The 21,610-nt window shown below is 45.0% G+C and overlaps 1 protein-coding gene and 1 pseudogene across 2 annotated transcripts in view; one reads left to right on the top strand and one right to left on the bottom strand.

Annotated features, from left to right (window-relative positions):
• Window positions 1–21,610, top strand: part of plod2 (procollagen-lysine, 2-oxoglutarate 5-dioxygenase 2) — a 181,640-nt gene that overhangs the window by 101,173 nt on the left and 58,857 nt on the right. For both annotated transcript variants that reach the window (XM_070883673.1, XM_070883672.1), the window contains exons 6-8: window positions 155–218; window positions 3,353–3,450; window positions 4,926–5,027. In XM_070883673.1, the coding sequence (XP_070739774.1) occupies window positions 155–218; window positions 3,353–3,450; window positions 4,926–5,027 (264 nt within the window). The remainder of the gene's footprint in view (window positions 1–154; window positions 219–3,352; window positions 3,451–4,925; window positions 5,028–21,610) is intronic.
• LOC139265501 (proteasome subunit alpha type-4 pseudogene) lies at window positions 12,400–18,183 on the bottom strand (annotated as a pseudogene).

The raw sequence follows: 21,610 nt of genomic DNA, 5'->3' as shown, positions 1-21,610 counted from the left end.
TTAAGGTTACCGAAGATGTAATTGCTTAGTGTTAATAGTTTTATAATGGTAAGGTGCTTTTACACACAATAAAAAGCACTTTTAATAACCTGTCAGGATTATTATGGTACTTGACGTTCTTTTGGGATTAATTTCCTTCTCTATATCCTTCTAGCTTTCTCTCAACATAACTTTGGATCACAAAAGCAAAATTTTCCAAAACTTGAATGGTGCTGTAGGTAAGCTCGATTTTCTGCTTAGTCTCAATGCTGCATGTTTATGAGCTGCTAGTATTGATCAACCAGTTTCTCTGCCAGTTTATATTTATTAATAAACCTCAGTAGCACATTTTATGTCCTGCTTTATCAGAAGTTAATAAACTGAACTGTAGCTTGTTTGCTTTTTTTTAAAAAAAAAAGGCAGTGTTTGACCGTGCATACATTTTTTTTTATTTGACTCTACGGATTTTTTTAACTCATAGGTGGCTTCTTTATTCGGTTATTTTTTAATTTAAGAGAAACTTCTGAGCAAATTTGTCCCAGAATTGTTTCCGGGCTCAACTACTCCAGACTGAGCTATCTTTAATGGCACCTCATAGTAAAAGAATTATAACCTTACTCTTACCTTGCAGTTAGTTGGATAGTGTGTACAGGGAGAGAAAGGCATGCTGCATCACCTCCGAGGCTTGGTTGTTGGGTGATCTTGGCATTTATTTTACCTTGTCATTTATTGAGTTCAATGTTAAATTGAACAGACCTGTAAATTGGTTTCTGGCCCGACCGTAGTTACATGTGGCATATGAGGGAGGGACGGTCGTGGAACAGAAGAATAGCTGCTTAAAAAGCTTTAAAAAATAGAAAACTCTAAACCTATTGTCTATCCGAACTTCGCTAAATCATTCTTGTTAACTGAATAATTTAAATATGAACACTTTGAAATGTGTATTTTTTAGAAACTTGCGCCACAAGTTATATAAAATGGAAATGGTCCAATAGAAACATTTGACAACAATTATTTACATATATAATAGCGCCTTTAACACAGTTTTTTGATATCATTATTCATTTATAATGGATGCCTCTCTAATTGAAGTATGATTCAGCCTTATTAAAATGTAGTACTTTTTATGTCAGTATAAATCGGGTGATTTGATTTTGTGCAGTTCTTCCCACTACACGTGGAGTAGTACTGCCTAAAAAGACACTATTACGACCTAAGTAAAATCATGAGGAAAAATGTAAGCACTACATATAACCAGTAAGATAAAACAGGTAATTGTGCAATTTAATACAAAACGGACAGAGCCTCACTAACTTGAAAAGAGGTTAATTCAAAAAAAGTCAAGGTTCTTTTGCTTACACATATCAGAATGCTCTCACTGTCTACAGGACATAGGATTCTAAAGAGTCATGGGTTGCTGGATAATAAATATGCAATCATTCTGAGAATATTGGCATCAACAGGGTTTTTAAAGTTCTAGTATTATCGAGCATTTTAAGTCCATTGGTAAACCAGTTGGGTTTTTGTGACAATACTTGAAGATATGTTGTGTAGTGGTTATGTTACTGAACTAGTAATCTAAAAGCCTGAGTGAGTTATTATGATCTGGAATTCACTGCTTGAAAGGCGGTCATCATCATCATAGGTGGTCCCTCAAACGAGGATGACTTGCTTCCACACGAGTTCACAAATGTTTCAATGACGGACCCGATGTTCTAGTCCTGAACTCCAATTGAAGGAGTGGAAGATGCCTGTGCGTGGATGTTTTTTAACGTGTGGTGACCGTTGCACATCAGCCAACACACGGGCCTGACAGAACTAGGCCTTTATCCAGTGGCAAGGGTTAACCAGGATGACTGGAGGCCTGCTCTGCTGCACGGACCTAGTGCGCACATGTATCACAGTGTGGGCTGGCCCGTGCTGCCCCTGGGCCCTCGGCTCTTCTGGGCCCCGTACCTTCATTTGTTGCACCTCCGTCACGACCTCGCACCATTCCTACGTCACGAGCATTCACCGAACCTCCGCCACGATCTCTCGTCGCTCCTTCGTCACAAACTAGTGCAGCAATACTGAAGCACTTTAAGAGAATGTGGACATCAAAATTAGGAAAGCTTAAATTTTTTTTAATTTACTATATTTTGGGGCGATTCATGATTCGAATATGGAAAACAGAACTCCACTGCAAGTATTTAAAATAACTCTGGAGACATACCTGAAATCTATAGACCAGTCAAGTTTAATACAAGCAGGAAAAACATTGAAAGTATTTTGCGAGATGTAGAGGGGCATGGTTTGAGAGGTCACGTGGAAATGTACACATGAACGTGGATTTAAAAACACAACATTTTTGGAACAGGAAAAGGATATATATGGCCTGTAGGTTGAGCTCAAATCCATCTTCTCGCCTTGTCCCTCTTCTTATTCAGAAATGTGTTTAACTGTCTGTTGGACTCACTTATATATCCTTTTATTGGTTTTGTATATTTGCCTTATTAGTTGTGCATGATCTCTGCTTTTTGAATCCATGTAAAGCAACACCATGCATACCAACAGCATTCATTACAATCATTCTGTACTCCACGCATAATAGAAGCTTAAGCTTCTAACTTTAGTGCCGAGAAAAATAAAATGTAGAATTTGCTCCTATGGATGTTTGAATAGTCACGGAATGTATAGCGTGTGATGGTTCGGTGTGACTGGTAAAGTTAAAAACATGGGAGGTTTATTTGTCTTGTGTCTGCAGCTTTTTTCAACTGGCACTGGTTAGTTTACGATATTGATTTGAATTAATTTGGAGTTATTGAGGCTAATTAACCTATTAAAACCAGATTTTTATTATGGCCTGGTGAAATTCTGTGTTGGGTTAAATTGTGTGATAAACCTCCTAGTTCCGGACACGAGGCAATCACATATATTAGTATTTTAAAAATAAAATTTTGGACCAATTTCAAGAATGTGTGACCAGGGGAGAAAAAGGGAGGGACTGCTTTTATGCGACAGGGCGGTGGAAGCAGATTCAATCGCAACTTTCAAAAGAGAATTGGATCTCTACTTAAAATGGAAAAATTTAAAGGGCGGTGGGATAAAGGAACAGGTGAGTGGGACTAATTGGTAGCTCTTTCAGAGAGCTAACACAGGCACGATGGGCAAACGGCCTCCTTCTGCGCTGTATAATTCTATAATAATCCAGAGTGAACAGCATCGAGGGCTGAATGATCTATTCCTGGTTCCTATGTTCCAGCAGCTTTTTAATGGTCATTTAACCATCATACTACAGTAACCTTTGAGGTTCTGTATTTGGAAAATGTACGTGAGTTGCAGTAAAAGTTGGAGTTATTTTCATGCAACTTTTTAAAATCTTCTTTCTTTACAGATGAAGTAGAGTTGCAGTTCGAACCGGCAAGGGTCAGAACCAGGAATATAATATTCGACACGTTACCTGTACTAATCCACGGCAATAGACAGACCAAAGTATGAGAGTTACATTGTTAAATATCCAGATTGGAGTGATTGATCAGTATACATAATTTCTTTCCGTACTTTCTTTTCACGAGCTACTCGTCAGGCAAGCAGGAAAGATGGCCAACCTGTTGCCAAAGTTCTGCCAGTGGCATTCAGACCCCTAGGAGGTGTGGGAGAATAATGAGATGAACTCATCATCTACTTGTGTGTTAGTTTAGTCCCTTTTCCCCGTCACGGGGAGCAAATGGGTATTGTGTGCCTGACATTGGAGAATAGCAGATGCGAACCTGCATCTCACCACTTCATTATAGCAGTCTGCCTTATCTGTTTGGTTTATAAGAACATATAAACATAAGAAATAGGAGCAGGAGTAGGCCATATGGCCCCTCGAGCCTGCTCCGCCCTTCAAAAAGATCATGGCTGATCTGATCTTGGGCTCAGCTCCACTTTCCCGCCTGTTCCCCATAACCTTTGACTCCCCTATCATTCTGGCAGAATAATTTGTGCTGTTTGACTGACTGGAGGTGGAGTGCTGTAATCCAGGGATTGCTGCAGAGCTTGTGGTGTCTGTGCTGATTGTTGTCATTTGCAGTGTTATTTCCATTCTTTTTTTAAATTCAACTCCTGCGTGCATATTCAGCTGGGCCCTGAATTTTCACAGGGTTCTCCCAATCTCCGGTTGTAAGCTCAGCAGAGCCTCCAGAGAAATAACATAACTGGTCATTTTTAGCCATTTATGCTATTTATCCGGAGGTTAGAACCTTAATTTCCCCCCCCCCACCCCTTGCCCCTAGAAATTCCAGACAGTGGTCTCTTTACTGGTTATAAAAGCCCTAACACTATGTGAATAATACCAATATCCATATAACCGAGAGTTTGTTTATTTAGAATTAAGATTTTAGTTTTTTAGTTTTCCCTTTTTCTGTCTTGAAGATGTGATGACATTTAGTTCCACACGTGGTAGCAGCCTCTAGTACTCCTCACCAGTGACCATTCTCCAGGCAATAAGTGTTGACGGGCTATTCAACAGTGGAGAAGAGAGCTATTGTAACAGCCGAGCTGATCGGCTCCTTACCAGAGATCCTCAAATGAGCAGAAGTCGCTGGGTAACCGGCAGCAATTGGAGATCCGGCTTATTCTCCTCTTCTTCACCGAGACCAAATTCAGAGCTATTGCCAAAAACCGTAGTGCAGCCAGTACTGAAGATAAGCAGTGCCACATATATACACACACAGTTTGGCTTTGTCCTAGGGGGAAAATTAATAGTCTAAATAGAGATTAATAGGTTTTGCTTGGATATAAATACTAAATAAAAAGTCAGTGTTTGTGCATAAAACAGATTTAAAAGGTAACAAAGTTCTCATTTAGTAAACAGTCAGGCATTTAACAAATGACCTGAAGTTTAATTTTACATATTGAATGCCTTTAGTTCTGTTTCAGTATATTGATGTTTGTATTTGAATTTATTTGTGTGCCTCACTTAGCACCTGCTGAACTATATGGGTAACTATATTCCTGATGCCTGGACCTCTGAGACTGGCTGTACAATTTGTGCCGAAGATTTGTTGGATTTGTCAGCGCTGGATGTGAGTAATGTTTCGCATTGGTTCCACACTTTCCTTAGTCTGGTGTTTCAGGAACAACGTATAGCAATATGCAATTTTAAAATGTTAAATTTGGGAAATAATTTGGCACAATAACTTCAAGAAGATGCTACCTGTGTGAGGAATTGTTTTAATATAAAAATTCATAGGTCAGACAACGATAATGGAATAACTGGGCAAAATTAATCCAAATTACGCCCAGTGTGAACTGAAGAATTTCATATTTATTTTACAGCAAAACAAATTCCAACAGAGCATTTACTATTAAGCAGCATAAATCAAAATACTTAGTTTTTTGAGTGCTGCAGTGTTTCCTTCCCCTACGAGAATAAGCACAGTGTGTGGAATATTTTTTTGCACAATTATTTTGCCAGATTATTTGAATGCACTGGAAAAAATGAAACATGTCAATCTTGTATTTGCATTGGATGTGACATTTAACTGCAACTCCAAAGGGTTATGCACAAGGGGATTGGACAAGGCAGATGGCATAATTACAGGTTTACCGTCACAATGAACTGTATACACTGGGTGTAAGATGGACCATTTTCTCACAACTAGGAACAGGAGGAGGCCATTCAGCCCCTCGTGCTTGTTCCGTTATTCAATTAGATCAAGGCTGATCTGTATCTTAACTCCATCTACCCACATCTACCCACCTTAGTTCCTTAAGCTGCCCGTCAAAAATCTACCAATCTCAGTTTAGGCGCTGGGTGATGTAGACGAGTCTCTCTGTTAACTCTTATACATTTGCACTGTTGGTAGAGAAACAAAAATGAGAGCAAGATAAATTGAGTCAGTAATGTGAGAACTGGTCCAGCAGATCTGTCTCCTGACCCTCGGGTTCTGTGCGTATAGTATGTGTGTCTTGTAAACATGACGTACAGCTCTATATGATGATTGGGTATGGTTGCGTAGTGGTTCTGTTACTGGACTAATAATCCGAAGAATATGAGTTCAAATTCCACCATGGCAGTTTGAGAATTTGAATTCGGTTTCTAAAAAAAATTCTAGCAATAAAAAGCTGGTACCAGAAAATAAAGACTTGCATTTATAAAGTAACCATGAAGCTGTTCGATTGTTATTAAAAAAACCCAACTGATTCATTAATATCCTTTATGGAAGGAGACTGCTGCCCTGACCCGGTCTGGCCTATATGTGACTCCAGGTTGGCTCCTAACTGCCCCCTGAAGGGGCCGAGCAAGCCACTCAAACCTGGACAACTAGGGGCGGGAAATAATCATCAGTAAATGAGGCACATTACTGTTACTGTAGCTTGCATGTAGCAGATGTACAGAAAGGTTTGTGAAACCGACAAATCAGAGAAACTTTACATTTAAAGTAGACTGCTATTTTGGAGTGAGTACAACGTATAAATATATCATTTTGCAAACTCAAGGCAATTGCTTTTAAATCTGTGTGTTGAGTACTCAGCCAAATCTATCTGTTAGAAGTTTGAAGTTAGTTGTTCTCGAGGGATTGGTGTAAATATCGGTAAGTACCTACTGAAGATGATGGAAGTGGAAAAAACAGGTGGTGGGGTTGTAACGTAGATGAGGCCATTTATAAAACATGGCTAAGAACATGATGTCTGTTGTCAGTCCAGCAAAGAAGTACAACAGTTAATGGCAGCTCCATATGTTGGAGACTGTTCAAATGATATGTTTTTAGTTTGCAATAAAAACTCCATTTATCTAAAGTGTGTGGATGTTCGTTTGTTTAAGTATACTGCTATGAACTTGAAATTGTTAAAATTCATCCGGGTGCATACCTGAACCTAACGAGCTTCTATAAAATGGATTTGATTCTTTTCTTGGATCGTTTTTAAATTGAATTGTTTTGGTGGTGGGTAGGGGAATGGGAACAGCACAATTTAAGTGTTCTTTATATTTTTAATGTTAAGAAGTAACATATAACCTGTTATGAATGACTCCACAAGGCAATGTGTTGTACTTGAACTGTAGTGACTTTGGTCCTTTATTCCAAACTCCAGAGTGAGGCACAAGCATGGTGGGCAGCCTTTTATACAGGACCCTGCCATCAGAGCATGAAATCCCCTGTCTCCACCAGTTGCACCCTCTAGTGGTGCCAGCATGTATGTACACAGTGTAAACCTTATTGATAGTACATCAGGTAAACAAGTCTCCATTTTATACAATCTCACAGTGACTACACATAGAGTACATCCATAGTCAGCATATACAACATCACTCTCCTTTGTGCCAATTACCTATGCACTATGTGCTCTGGCTTAGCTCTCCCCAGACTTAAGTGCCAGTAGCCCTTGCACCTTGGCTTAGCTCTCTCCCTGTTAACCCCAAGTCCTTTTGCCACAACGTTGGGTCGTGGTTATCAGATTGGATGGTTCGATGATGCGGTAGAGGTTCCAGTGGGTTCTGGGTGTGATCCATGTGTGTGTCCATGGCTACATACATCCATTCCTCCCCCCCCCCCCCCCAGCGAGATCATGCAGCTGACCCGTTACATTAACATACAGGATCAGATACAGTGCAAGTACAAAGAAAGGAAGAAAAAACATTTTTTTTCAGTTTGTATCATGGCACGTAGGTTCCGTGACTTACATTCGTTACATTTTATGGTCATGCACCAGGATTGGGTAGATTGCATTCATGGTTTAGTCATGGTCGTTACTGAGGTAGCAGTACAGGTATGTGCGAGGACGCTAGTTCCAGAGCAACCGGATGGGGTTCTAGTCGTCTGCTGGCGGCGCAGTGACCCCTGCTAGCGGGGTGGGCTTGGTTCACCGAGCCAGGATTCAGGGCCTTTGCCATTGCCTAGTGGTGGGCAGAGCCACAGATATGTGCGACTGCAGAGTTTTCTGCCTGCTCTCTCTCGGTGTTGGGAACCTGGCTGTTCCAGGTCCCGTTTGGGGAACTCGTTGGTCCTGATCTTTCGCTCCCGGATATGGCCGAGGTAGCGACTGGGCCTGGGAGCTGCGCTATCTCCACCCGGGTAGTGGGCAACAGCGGCTGACTGTGCGTATTGGTGCCGTTTTCGTTTCCCAATCCATGGCGAATGGTGCCATCGGGTGCCTGCAGTGTGGGATAGACCTGGGGCAGGGTATCAGGATCAGCGCCTTTACTCTCCCGAATTCACTCGCTTGCTGCTCTGGGGACATTCTATTCTCGACATCTCGCAACAGCATTTGGTTCTTTGCATTAGGACTGGTAACGACATCTCGCAACAACATTCTGTTCTTTACAGTGCCGACATCTCTCAACACCATTCTGTTCACAATCTTAATCAGTTCGTTACATTGATTGCCATGCATACAATGTCTCTAAGTTCAGTTGGTTGCAGGTCTCCTTTAAGAGAACCCCGCTGGCTTTACCCCAATCAGATCCTTTGTTGGGTCCCACGTGTTGGTCCCTCAGCGTTGCACCTCGTGATGTTGCCGCGGCCACCTTTCTTTTCAGCCACGCTGCTCCTCACTGCAGCAGGAACGCCATCTTGCCTCGGTCCCCGTGGTCGACTGCCTTGATCCTTCTCTCCCGCGATTCTGTCACAAACACTGGAAGGGTACTTGTGATTTCGATCTTCCTCAACAGGAGTCCTGCCACTGAAGCTGGAAAGGTATTTTTAGATGGTTCCAGTCGGATCATTGTCACGCTGCGCTGGTCTGTTCTCTGGTGCCTGGCCCAAGCGAAGGTGAGGTTTTGCTCTGCCTCTGAGTATGAGGGACATCGATTGCTGGAGTGAAGAGGTCTTCCCATTTCCACTGGATCTTCCCCATCCACCTTCTTCCGAGTAGCGTTGGACCATCACCTGCAACAATCCACAGAGGTAACTTATGCACCATGCCATTATGGATTACACTTACATCCGCACTACTAAAGACTGGGATCAGCTCCTTGGTGTAGGTGCGCAACTTTTCCTGTACTGGAACCAGCTCTGATCGTTTTTTGTTCCACAGCTTCTCGAAGGCATCCTGGCTCATCACCGACTGGCTCGCTCCCGTGTCCATTTCAATGAAGACTAGAACGCCGTTTATCTCGACTTCCATCTTCAGTGGAGGACAATCGGTGGTGCAGGTATACACTCCATACACTTCTTCTTGGGGCTGAGCTGCCTCTCTGGCCAAATCATCATACTCCCTGCTGGATTCAAGGTCATCTACTGACTCCTCTGCTAGACGGTGAGTCATATTTCTTTTACATATATGCTGGAGGTGGCTCTTCGTGTTACAGGCTTTACATATGTGCTCAGCAAACCGACACTGGTGAGCCCTATGGTTTCCTCCGCAACGCCAGCATGGTGCTACTCGACTAGCATCCCTTGGCGGACTCTGAATTCTGGAACTCTGAGGTCTGTGCTCTCTGCCCTGGGCAGAGCCACGTTCTACAGTCTTGCCTGTGAAAGGCACCATTCTGTGTACAGTACTTGCCGCGTTTGAGTCCACAGGATAAACAATTTGCTTGGTGCTGCAGGTCGAGGTCATGAACACCTGACTGATACTGATGAGCTTCTGCAGGTTGATAGTGGTGTCGGCAGATAGTAGCTTGTGAAGGAGGCCCTTGTGGCCAATTCCTATAACGAAGATGTCTCGCAATGCTTCGTTGAGGTGCGTGCCAAAATCAGACTGTGCTGCAAGTCTCCTGAAGTCGGCAGCATATTTTGTAATCTCCTGGCCCTCAGGTTTGCGGTGTGTGTAGAATCTGTGCCTGGCCGTGAGGATGCTCTCCTTTGGTTTAAGTTGGTCGCGAATTAGTTCAGTCAGCTCATTGTATACCTTATCCTTGGCCTTCGTGGGTGCCAGCAAGTCCCTGACGAGGTGGTAGACCTCGGGCTCACAACTGGTCAGTTGTATAGCCTTGTGCTTCTCCGCCAATGTGTCCGTCTCCCCTGCCAGGTCGTTTGCCGCGAAATATTGCTCGAGCCTTTCTGTGAAGGCATCCCAATCATCACCCTCTGCAAAGTCTTTTAGTGTGCCAAAGGTAGCCATAATCGCATGAAAGTCCGTATACTCGTCGCCAGTTGTTATGTCTGTAATGTATTTATGAATGACTCCACGAGGCAATGTGTTGTACTTGAACTGTAGTGACCTTGGTCTTTTATTCCAAACTCCAGAGTGAGGCACAAGCATGGTGGGCAGCCTTTTATACAGGGCCGTACCATCAGGGCATGAAACCTCCGGTCTCCACCAGTTGCACCCTCTAGTGGTGCCAGCATGTATGTACACAGTGTAAACCTTATTGATAGTACATCAGGTAAACAAGTCTCCATCTTATACAATCTCACAGTGTCTACACATAGAGTACATCCATAGTCAGCATATACAACATAACCAAAAACTCGGCCATCCAAAGAGTTGTCCCATGAGCGGAGAATGTTGGTGATCTTTACGCCACTATAAAAGGCTGCACGGCACTGGAGTTTGGAATAAAGGACCAAGGTCACTACAGTTCAAGTACAACACATTGCCTTGTGGAGTCGTTCATAAGTACACTATAGACATAACAACTGGCGACGAGAATTGTTCGTGCTGTGTGGCATCCTTTGAGGAAACTCAAAGACAATTGGAGTGGAGAGTAAGTGAACACCATTATTTTAACTGTTCTCTACATCCTGTACCATTTTCTTGACCGAGAAGGTGGATCAATAACCTGCACCCACACCCTCTACTTTTACTGCTCTTGAGCCAGCTGCCACTCGGAGGTGCTTGACTGCTTTTGGGCGCTGAAAGAACGTGCTGAACTTTTGGTAATTTAAATTATTTGGACGAGGAGTTATTGACTAGACCATAATTTAAACGATGAATACCTGAGGGTTAGCCTAATCCATTTGAATAAAGATTTTTAAATAACATTTTCTATGCTAGTATAAACATCACTTGAATGAGATGAGAATGAGGCTGAATTTGTACTATGGTCTGTACTTTCTAATCCCATCCGCTTAGCTTATGGCCCTCGAATAGCCACAATTCCACTGCAGCTGACGACGTGCTTAACTACTTCCTCATGTCCACCTTTGTTGCCCTTGACTCCAGCAAAACCTTTGCCCTCTTCCTCAAGTCCACGGGTGCAGATTTGAGCATATCTAGCGTGTAACTGAGTTAACCATCTCACCTGATCTGGCTGGACTGCATCAAGCACGAACAGGCTACACCAGCCTTTGCCAAAAGCGCTCACTACTCCCGGATCATGCTGTCTCCAGCTCCTCTCCCCTACACCCTCCACCTTCATCTCCAACAACCAGGACATCTGCAGTCAACCCGTACTGTCAACGCGAGTGAAGGTCATCGCTGAGCCCTCACTTTCTATCTCCACCTCTTTGCAGGGTAGCGTAGAATCAACATCAACTTGCATTTATATAGCACCTTAAATGTAGTAAAACGTCCAAAGGCCTTCACATGAGCATTATCAAGCAAAATTTGACACTGAGCCACATAAGGAGATATTAGGACAGGTGACCAAAAGCTTGGGCAAAGAGGTACGACATCAGTTAATGTGCTGTCCACACATGTAATAAAGAGGTGACTGATGCATTAATTTAGTCTTTTTTAAAAACCCATTAGCAACAGCCACATAACACGGCTGTCCAATGTCACAGTACAACTGTGTTTCGGAAAGAAGGGGAGTGATTGGCAGGTATCTGAGCAGCGTGTTCCGACTCCTCCTCTCCCACTGTCGCCTGCTTCTGCTCACCTGTGCAACGGAGACCCATCTGGTTCCAGCTACGCAGCGGCTCAAGTTTCGGCTCAAGTTGCTCCTATTTTTTTGGAGCAACTAGTTTAGTATGGAGTATCTTAGAAATCGCAACTCTTGGCATTTAGTTTGCTCCAGTTCTAGTTAGTTAGAATAGTTTTGTTTTAGTAGTTTTTTTTCCAAAAGGGGGCGTTACCAGCCACTTATGCCTGTTTTGCAAGTTTAGGCAGCGAAAATTTACTCCAAACTAACTTAGAATGAAGTGTCAATTTTTGTACGCTCAGAAAAACCTTGCCTACACTTTATAAATTTGGCGCAGGTAGCCAGAGATTTGGGGGGGGGGGGGGGGCTGGGGGAAGGGGGAAGGGGGCTGGGGGAAGGGAAGGGAAGTTAGGGGATTTTACAAAGCATTAAACACTTCACTTTTACCAATAAAGAGCCATTATCAATAATAAATGATAAATAAATCAACAAATAAATCAATCAATCAAAAAAAAAAAATTTTTATTTAAAAAAAAAATAATAAATCAATCAATAAATAAAAAAATAAAAGTTTCTACTCACCTACTGCAACACTGGGAGCCCTCCAACAGCCTGCTGAAGAGGAAGGCTGGATGGTATCTGATACGGCCAATTTATTAAATTGAAAACCTGCAGTCAACTAGATTTTCAATGATTCATTTGCAGCTCTATTTGTCCTTCTCTTTTTGCTCCTTCTCCTTTTTCTCTCGTTCAGATTTTGCTTCTTCTGCCTCGTGTCACTTAATCAACACCTCCACTTCCTTCTGCTTCAGCACCTTTATGTGTTTTCCCGTTGTCTCTGGTTAGCGTTGCAATTTCTACCTTTTCGGCCGATAGTTTGCTGACGTCCATAGTCTTATTCAACACTTTAACTGCCAATGCAAGTGCCGACTGCAAAGTCACATCTCCTTCTTTGAAATCTTGTTTCAGCATAGATACTGCAGTGGCGCTGTTATTCCTGATGCAGGTGGCCTTCTACCCTCCATAGTTTCCACTGGGGTCATTCTGATACAACTGATAGCCATAGTGCTTATCCCATCACATGTAGAGCAATGAAACACCAAAAGGACGCTTCCCTCCGAACTGTGTGTAAGCTTGCTTGATATCACAGAGCGTTGTGACCAACTGGTGCAGGGCTGTAGCTCCGCCCCCAGCAGATCCTGGTGCGCCGCGTCGAGCTGGAAACAGGCCTATAGATATCAGAGAATCGCGAGGTAAGTATTTGGCGCTTTTTCAGTTCCACAAATTAGGCGGCCTCGTCGATGTGCACCGTTCTAGCAGGGGTCCGAAACTTGAGCCCAAGATAACTAACTGTGCCTCAAGGAAGTGTTGGCTGCTCTGGTGCTGGCAACATTTAGTGAGAGACACGCAGGATGCCACGAGATGCTGTCTGGTTCTTCACAAATGACCGTGCTGTTAGGCTGCTCTTTCAGGCCTACACTGATAGAATAGGGACAAATGTTAGCATGGTGGTTTAGAACATAACTTTAAATAGACAGGTTTATGTGGTTATGTGTATTTCGAAGGTAATACCTGTGAATGAGAATGGGTGAAAAGGCATAAAAAGAGTAGGATGGTAGTCTTCCTCAGTCTAGGGAAGGCCCCAACTTCACCTTTCTCGACTTCCTTTGTAATGTCCTTACGCAATGGCACAAAACCCACACGAGGCACATTCTATGGACAAGGTCACTCGATGACCTGAACCTTTATTCACAGGACCAAGAAGTGATGATCCTGAGTGGGACCTCCCTTTATATACCTGGATGACCAGGTAAGGAGTGTCTCCCACAAGTTCACCCCCTGTGGTCAAGGTCTGCATTGCTTAAGTATATACAGTATGCAGTGGTGTTACATAGAGGTTACATACATGACATCACCTCCCCCCAAAAGTCTTATTGGGATCATAGGTTAAGTCTTTCAGGTGGTCTACGCTTCCTCGTGGAGCGCCGCAATTGGGGCTCTGGTTGTTGAGCCTTGGTGTGAGTGTCTGTCACCTGTAGTGATTCCGGCCTGTCCAGGCTGACCGCCGGGACTGTGCATGCAGCTGAATGTTCTTGTTGCTCGTTCACTGGCGGTGGTGTGAGCACCATCTCATGATCTGCCTCGGGTTCCTCAGTGTCCATGCTGAACCATTTTTTTTTTTTTACTTGGTCCAGATGCTTACGGCATATCTGTCCATTGTTAAGTTTAACTACGATGACCCTGTTCCCCTCTTTGTCTATTACAGTACCCTCAAGCCATTTGGGCCCCACGGCGTGATTGAGGACAAATACGGGGTCATTTATTTCTATACATCTCCCCCTTGAGTTTCGGTCATGGTACTCGTTTTGCGACTGGCGCTTGCCCTCAACTATGTCGGTCAGGACTGGGTGAATGAGGGACAACCGAATTTTGAGTGTTCATTTCATAAGTAGCTCAGTGGGCGGGACCCCCGTGAGCGAGTGCGGTCGGGACCTATAGGCCAGTAGGAGGCGTGATAGGCGGCATTGAAGGGAGGGTCCTTGAATCCTGAGCATGCCTTGTTTAATGATTTGGACCACACGTTCCACCTGGCCATTAAAAGCCGGCTTGGACGGTGCTGTCCTGACATGGTTGATGCCATTGCCCGACTTGAACTCCCGGAATTCGTAGCTCGTGAAACATGGGCCATTATCGCTAACAAGAATATCTGGCAAGCCGTGGGTTGCAAAGACCGCATGTAGACTCTCCACATTGGTGGATGTCATGCACAAATTCAAAATGATGCACTTGATCCATTTCGAGTACGCATCCACCACAATGAGAAACATTTTTCCCATGAATGGGCCCGCGTAGTCTACATGAATACGTGACCATGGCCTGGTGGGCCAGGGCCACGGACTGAGCGGGGGCCTCCCTCGGGGCATGACCCAGCTGGGCACACGTCGTGCACCTGTGAACACAGTATTCCAGGTCTGAATCAATTCCCGGCCACCAAACATGTGACCGGGCAATGGCCTTCACCAGCACGATGCCTGGATGCTCGCTGTGGAGTTCCCTGATGAATGCCTCCCTACCCCTCTGGGGCATGACGACCTGGCTGCCCCATAGTAGGCAGTCAGCTTGGATGGAGAGCTCATCCATCCGCCTGTGAAACGGTCTGACCTCCTCAGGGCATGCTCCATGTGCGGGCGCCCAATCCCTAGTCAGGACACATTTCTTAATCAGAGATAGGAGGGAATCTCTGTTTGTCCAGATTTTGATCTGGCAGGCTGTGATGGGGGAGCATGCGCTGTCAAAAGCATCAACGGCCATGACCATCTCAGCGCTTTGTTCCGCTACCCCCTCGGTGGTGGCCAGCGGAAGCCTGCTGAGCGTGTCAGCGCAATTTTCGGTGCCAGGCCAGTGCCGGATGGAGTAGTCATAAGCAGCCAGCGTGAGAGCCCATCGCTGTATGCAAGCTGACGCGTTGGCATTGACAGCCTTGCTGTCTGACAACAGGGATGTTAACGGCTTGTGGTCCATTTCTAATTCGAACCTCCTGCCAAAAAGGTACTGATGCATTTTTTTTTAAACACCATAGACACATGCGAGAGCCTCCATCTCAACCATCCCATATCCCCGTTCTGCTTGAGAGCGCGACCTGGAAGCATAAGCCACAGGTTGTAGTTGACCCTCAGCATTATTCTGCTGCAACACACACCCAACCTCATAGGACGATGCATCACATGTCAGAATCAATTTCTTACAGAGGTTGTATAGGGTCAATAACTTATTTGAACAAAGTAGGTTCCGCGCCCGATTGAAAGCCCGTTCTTGACAGACCCCCAAAACCAATCACAACCCTTACGCAGGAGCACGTTAAGCAGCTCCAACAACGTGCTTAAGTTCGGCAGAAAGTTCCCGAAATAGTTCAAGAGTCCCAGAAATGAACGCAACTCCAATGTGTTGCCGGGCCTGGGCGCTCGTCGAATCGCCTCTGTTTTGGATTCGGTGGGCCGAATCCCTCTGCAGCAACCCTCCTGCCCAGGAACTCAACCTCAGGAGCCAAAAACACACATATAGACTTGAGTCGCAGGCCTACACGGTCCAGTCGGCGTATCACCTCCTCCAGGTTGTGGAGGTGTTCCTCAGTGTTACGACCCACGATGAGGATGTCGTCCTGAAATACGATTGTTCCAGGAATGGATTTGAGCAGTCTTCCCATGTTTCTTTGAAAAATCGCGGCCGCTAATCAAATGCCAAACGGGCACCTGTTATAAACGAACAGTTCCTTGTGCGTAGTGATGGTGGTCAGTTGTTTAGCTTCGTCGGCCAGTTCTTGGGTCATGTAGGCTGAAGTGAGATCCAACTTGGTAAACAGCTTGCCGCCTGCCAGCATGGCGAAAAGATCCTCTGCTCTCGGGAGCGGGTATTGGTCTTGTAGGGACACCCGATTGATGGTGGCCTTGTAGTCGCCACAGATCCTGACAGAACCATCTGCTTTTAGGACGGGAATGATGAAGCTCGCCCAGTCACTGAATTCATTGGGCGAGATGATGCCCTCTCTCAGCAAACGGTCCAATTCGCTCTCAATTTTCTCCCGCATCACATACGGCACCGCTCTGGCTTTGTGTTGCACTGGGTCTGGCATCCGGGGTGATGTGTATCACTACTTTGGTACCTTTGAACGTCCCGACGCCAGGTTGGAATAGTGACTCAAATTGTTGTAGGACTTGTGAGCACGAACTTCGCTCCACAGATGACATTGCGTGCACATCTCCCCATTTCCAGTTCATCTCAGCTAACCAGCTCCTCCCCAACATTGCGGGACCATTGCCCGGGACAATTCAGAGCGGCAGTCGGTTCACTGATCCATTGTGTGTGACCGCCAACATAGCACTGCCTAGTACTGGAATGATTTCTTTGGTATACGTCCGTAGTTGTGTCTCAATGTGTTCTAGTTTTGGTCTACTGGCTTTGAGTGGTCATAGCTTTTTGAATTGTTGAACACTCATGAGTGACTGGCTGGCCCCCGTGTCCAGCTCCATGCGTACAGGGATGCCGTTTAATAAAACCTTCATCATTGGTGGCGTTTTTGTATATGAGCTGTGAATGTTTGCCACATGAACCCACTGAACTTCAGTGTCCATTGATTTGCCCCAAGAGTCATCCCTGCCTCACAGACCCCTCTTCTGGTCCATCCGCCTCATAAATTAGCCTGGTTACAGGCTTCCTGCACGTTCGAGCTAAATGGCCTCTGAGGTTGCAATTTCTGCAGACAAATTGTTGAAACCTGCAAGTCCTGTGTTTTCCCCCACACCTCCAGCATGAGCTGAGATTCCCATTGTTGTGAACAAAGGAGCTATGACCCAGCATTCCTCGCTGATTGTCTCTTTGACTGCCCTTGCGTACCCTGTTAGTGGGTGTCAATGGCCCCATCCCGGACCGCATTGTCCACTGTGATGGCGTAAATGTCCGTTCAGCCTGCCATTGTCTCTGTTGAAAACCTACTCTGGGGTCTATTGCTGCCTGGGGTGTGTCGAACTGCCCTTGCCTGCCTGCGGTGCTCTGAGTCGCGTTTATGATATTGACTCCCTGATCCCCCGCTGTGTTGGAGGCAGAATTGCGTGCGTATATTATTTTGGTTTCCTCCTCCCCTGCAATGAAAGTCTGAGCCATCAACGCCGCCACTTCCAAAGTCAAGTCCTTGGTCTCAATTAACTTTCAGAAAATCCCCGCATGACCGATGCCCTCAGTAAAGAAGTCCCTTAACATCTCCCCCCTGCAGGCGTCTGCGAACTTAGAGGCTGGCCAAACGCCGGAGGTCCGCAACGAAGTCCGGTATGCTCTGTCCTTCACGACGTCGGTGGGTATAGAATCTGTGTCAGGCCATGTGTATGCTGCTTGCCGGTTTGAGGTGCTCACTGATTATTTTGCTGAGCTCTTCAAAGGTTTTGTCCGCCGGCTTTTCGGGTGCTAGTAGGTCCTTCATGAGCGTGTAAGTCTTAAGTCCGCAGCTGGTCAGCAGATGGGCTCTTCGCTTGTCGGCCGCTGCATCTCCCAGCCATTCTTTTGTGACAAAGCTTTGCTGAAGCCTCTCAATGAAATCATCCCAGTCCTCACCAACACAGTACCGTTCCTCTGTGCTACTGGTGGCCATTCTCGTGGGTCGTTGATTCCCGTTTCTCGTCGCCAATGTAATGTCCTTACTCACTGGCACAAAACCCACACGAGGCACATTCTATGGACAGAGTCACTCGATGACCTGAACCTTTATTCACAGGACCAAGAAGTGATGACCCTGCGTGGGACCTCCCTTTATAAACCTGGATGACCAGGTAAGGAGTGTCTCCCACAAGTTCATCCCTGTGGTCATGGTGTGCATTGTTTAAGTATATACAGTATTGCAGTGGTGTTACATAGAGGTTACATACATGACATCCTTGATACTCACATAGGCAAAAGTGTCCACGGTAGACGAGAGAGTCAAGAGCTTGTGAATTCTTGGCCATATTTCAGTTTGGGTCTGTTCCTTGTATTGTGTACAGACTTGTTCAGCCAGCAGAAACGTGGCCTTGAGATGCTGTAATTTGAAGACTCTCGCACACAGTTCAGTTCTATCGTGTGTGTCAGAAAGAGCTTACCTTTATATAGCGCCTTTCACCACCTCAGGACGTCCCAAAGTCAATGAAACACTTTTGAAGTGTAGTCATTGTTGCAATGTAGGAAAACCTGACAACTGATGTGCACACAGCGAACTCCCTCAAAAAACAGAGAAATAACGAGATCATCTGTTTTGGCGGTGAGGGCATCGTGAGTACTTCCTGCTCTTCGAATAGTGCCCTGGGATCTTTTACATCCACTTGAGGAGCCAGACAGGACATTTAGTTTAACGTCTTATCTGAAAGAGGCATCTCTGATAGTGTAGCACTGGAGTGTCAGCCTATATTAAGTGGTTGTCTCTAGACTGGGGTTTAAACCCACAATCTTCTGACTCTGAGGCAAAAGGGCTACCACTGAGCCAGGACTGACACCTAAGCAGTAACTAGCCGTCCAACACGTAGCTAGGTTGTATTATACATATTTGTTGTGTGGAGTGCTTTTCACGTGAGCCAAAGGTTTCATCTGTACATTTCCACCAGAATGTGTGTGGTGCTGGAGTATGGGTATGCAAGGGGAGGAAGGATAGAGCTGTAAGTTTGCCTGAAGCCGTGGCAAGAACTAACAGTAAATATGTTGCAGATTTCCAGGCATATTTAACTGGTATGTAAAACTGTTACATAGCCATTCCTTGGCAGTAGTCTTAAGGTCTGAAATCTTCAACACCCCCCTACATTGCAGCAGTGACCTCACGTCAAAAGACAACCATTGACTTATAAAGTGTATTGGCACATCCTGAGGATGTGGAAGCCATTATGTTAAAGAAAGTTCTTTCTCTGTTTCCAGGACTTTGCGGATTCTGAGCACAACTTTGGCTCTGGCCAATGCAAGGCATGCTGCTCTGCTCTCCTCCGACAAGGATGACCTGGAATGCCAAGCAGCTCATCCACCTCACTATCCAGCAAATGGGGCGTGGGTCCTATGCCACTCCCATCACTTGACGACAGACTTCTTTTCCTGCCCCCACAAATTTTTGCCTCCCAGAATTGTGCCTTCAAGTGATCACTTTCTCTTTAATTAGCAGTTGCAGCCCTTTAGGTCTGGGCATTTATTCCAGTCTGTCTCTCCTTTGGCAAGCCTGCAGTGTAAAGCCGAAACCAAGCCAGGAGCTCACAGCTTGCATATAATTAGGGCTGATTTCAAGGGGGTGGCCGATGTTATTGCAGGATACTGATCCTGCAGCACAAGTACCCAGACCAGAAAGTCCACCCAATGGTCTGTAACCAGGTTCAAAGCGTGCGGGCAGCTGAATAAATATCTGCATCATCATATGTTTTCCTTTGAAGTCTGTCAGCAGCTTTGCTGAGTGTGACCATAATCAAGAGCTCCTTAAGGACACTGCGATTATTGTTTAGGTGCTAATATTTCCACTGGGATCGAGGCGGTAGACCCAAGGCCACATGTGTAGAGAATTGGACGTTGGAGTATGAATGAGGACAGTGCTGTGAATCTGGATGAAGGATTGCAGCTGAAAGATTGGAATGTGTTTCATTCTTGACCTGTTGAACTGCTGAGATGGATGAGTGGAACAATATGTCTCCTTTTCAGCACTGGGGCGTCAGGGTTTCTCATTCTTACAAACTGAGTCGCGGTGACCTCTCCCAGCATGACATTTCATGCCAGCTGTTAATCGGCTGAAAGGGATTGTAAATGGCATCAGGAATATTATGTCAAAATCTGTACAGAGTAGTTTGATTGAACAGTTTTAAGTGGGAAAGGTTCAATTCCTTGGAGAGAATGTGGGTGTCTGTGGGTTTTCACCTTCTGTTATTTGTAAGATAAATTGCGCAGAACAGTGAGGATAGTCAAAAGTTCAGATACTGTAGTATAAAACAATCAATTTTTTTTAGCCCACGTAAAGTCTGTATATTTTTTTTCTTATTGTGGCAGGAGATGTACCAGCATCAGGAAAACTGCACCATTTAATCCTTTGAGGACGGCAATGGTTCTTGTCCATCCACATTAAATTCCATTGTTAAATTCAATAGATCACACTCACTGCTCTGATACAATGCAGCTGAACTCCCAGCCTTATAAATCATAGAACTATGTAAGGATGTGTGGAAGCCAAGCTTCATCCTGCTTCAAATTCTAAACACTTTGTATGAGAGTTTTAATTTTGTCCGTGCTTAAATATAGTGTAATGGGGTAATATTTGAACTAAGCAATGTTAAGATAGTAGCTGTCGTGCCTCGCTGGCCACAAATTGAAGGCTAGTATCAGTCGGGGGATGAGTAGGCTTGGACAAGTGTGAACATCTGGATATCTATCGTCTGTCTTATGCTCACAGTGCCCCACTGATCCTTTGAACTTGACTGATGACGTTTTTTCTGAGGCCTCTTGGTTAGGGATATTACAGCAGGCATCTTGCCATATCATTAGTTCAGCTTTGGATGAGAGCATCACTACACCCTATACAAAAGTCTTGTTAATTAAGTTGCTAAAACCAGTGTAGTGGATTTTCGTATCTCGTCGCACATTAGGGGTGGGGTGACTAAGGGCTAAATCCAATGGGTCACAGACTGATGTGGGCCAGTGGAGTGGAGTGGAAGGCTGAAATTATTTAAGCAGCAGGAAAAGCACACCAACTAACAAGGAGTTAAACATAAGGAAGCCTTTAAGGCTTAAAAGACCCAAAAAGAATGAAGAAAACGTCATTGCCCAGCCTACTTCCAGCTTTACTGCAGTTTAAGTAATGCTGCAAATTGACCCTCCTGACTACCCATGGATTGTTGGCGGGTTGCAGAAGTAGTGCTGATTGAGTAGAATGGGCCTATAGTCTCTGGAGGTTAGAAGAATGAGGTGTGATCTCATTGAAACATACAAGATGATGCTGAGAGGCTGTTTCCCCGGGCTGGAGAGTCTCGAACTATGGGGCATGGGCTCAGGAAAGGGGTTGGCCATTTAGGACTGAGATGTGGAGACATTTCTTCACTCAGGGCTGTGAATCTTTGGAATTCTCTGCCCCAGAAGGCTTGGATGCTCAGTAGTTGAGTATATTCAAGGCTGAGATCAATAGATTTTTAGACTCTAAAGGAGTCGAGGGATTTGTGGATCGCGCGGGAAAGTGGAGTTGAGGTCGAAGATCAGCCAATGATCGTATTAAATGGCGGAGCAGGCTCGAAGGGCCGTATGGCCTACTCCTGCTTCTATTTCTTATGTTCTTTTTGACACCAAAATTGCCTCTGGTCTGAAATGCGATATTTGACCCCTATTTAAATATATTAAAGAGATCACTGCCTGTCTCTGGCGGGGAGCGCTGGCTGCCTAAATATATGT

The sequence above is a fragment of the Pristiophorus japonicus genome, chromosome 6 (genome assembly GCF_044704955.1).
Source record: "Pristiophorus japonicus isolate sPriJap1 chromosome 6, sPriJap1.hap1, whole genome shotgun sequence".
Classification (NCBI taxonomy): Eukaryota; Metazoa; Chordata; class Chondrichthyes; family Pristiophoridae; genus Pristiophorus; species Pristiophorus japonicus.
Note: the sequence above shows the minus strand (reverse complement) of the source record. Positions and strands in the feature narration are given on the sequence as shown.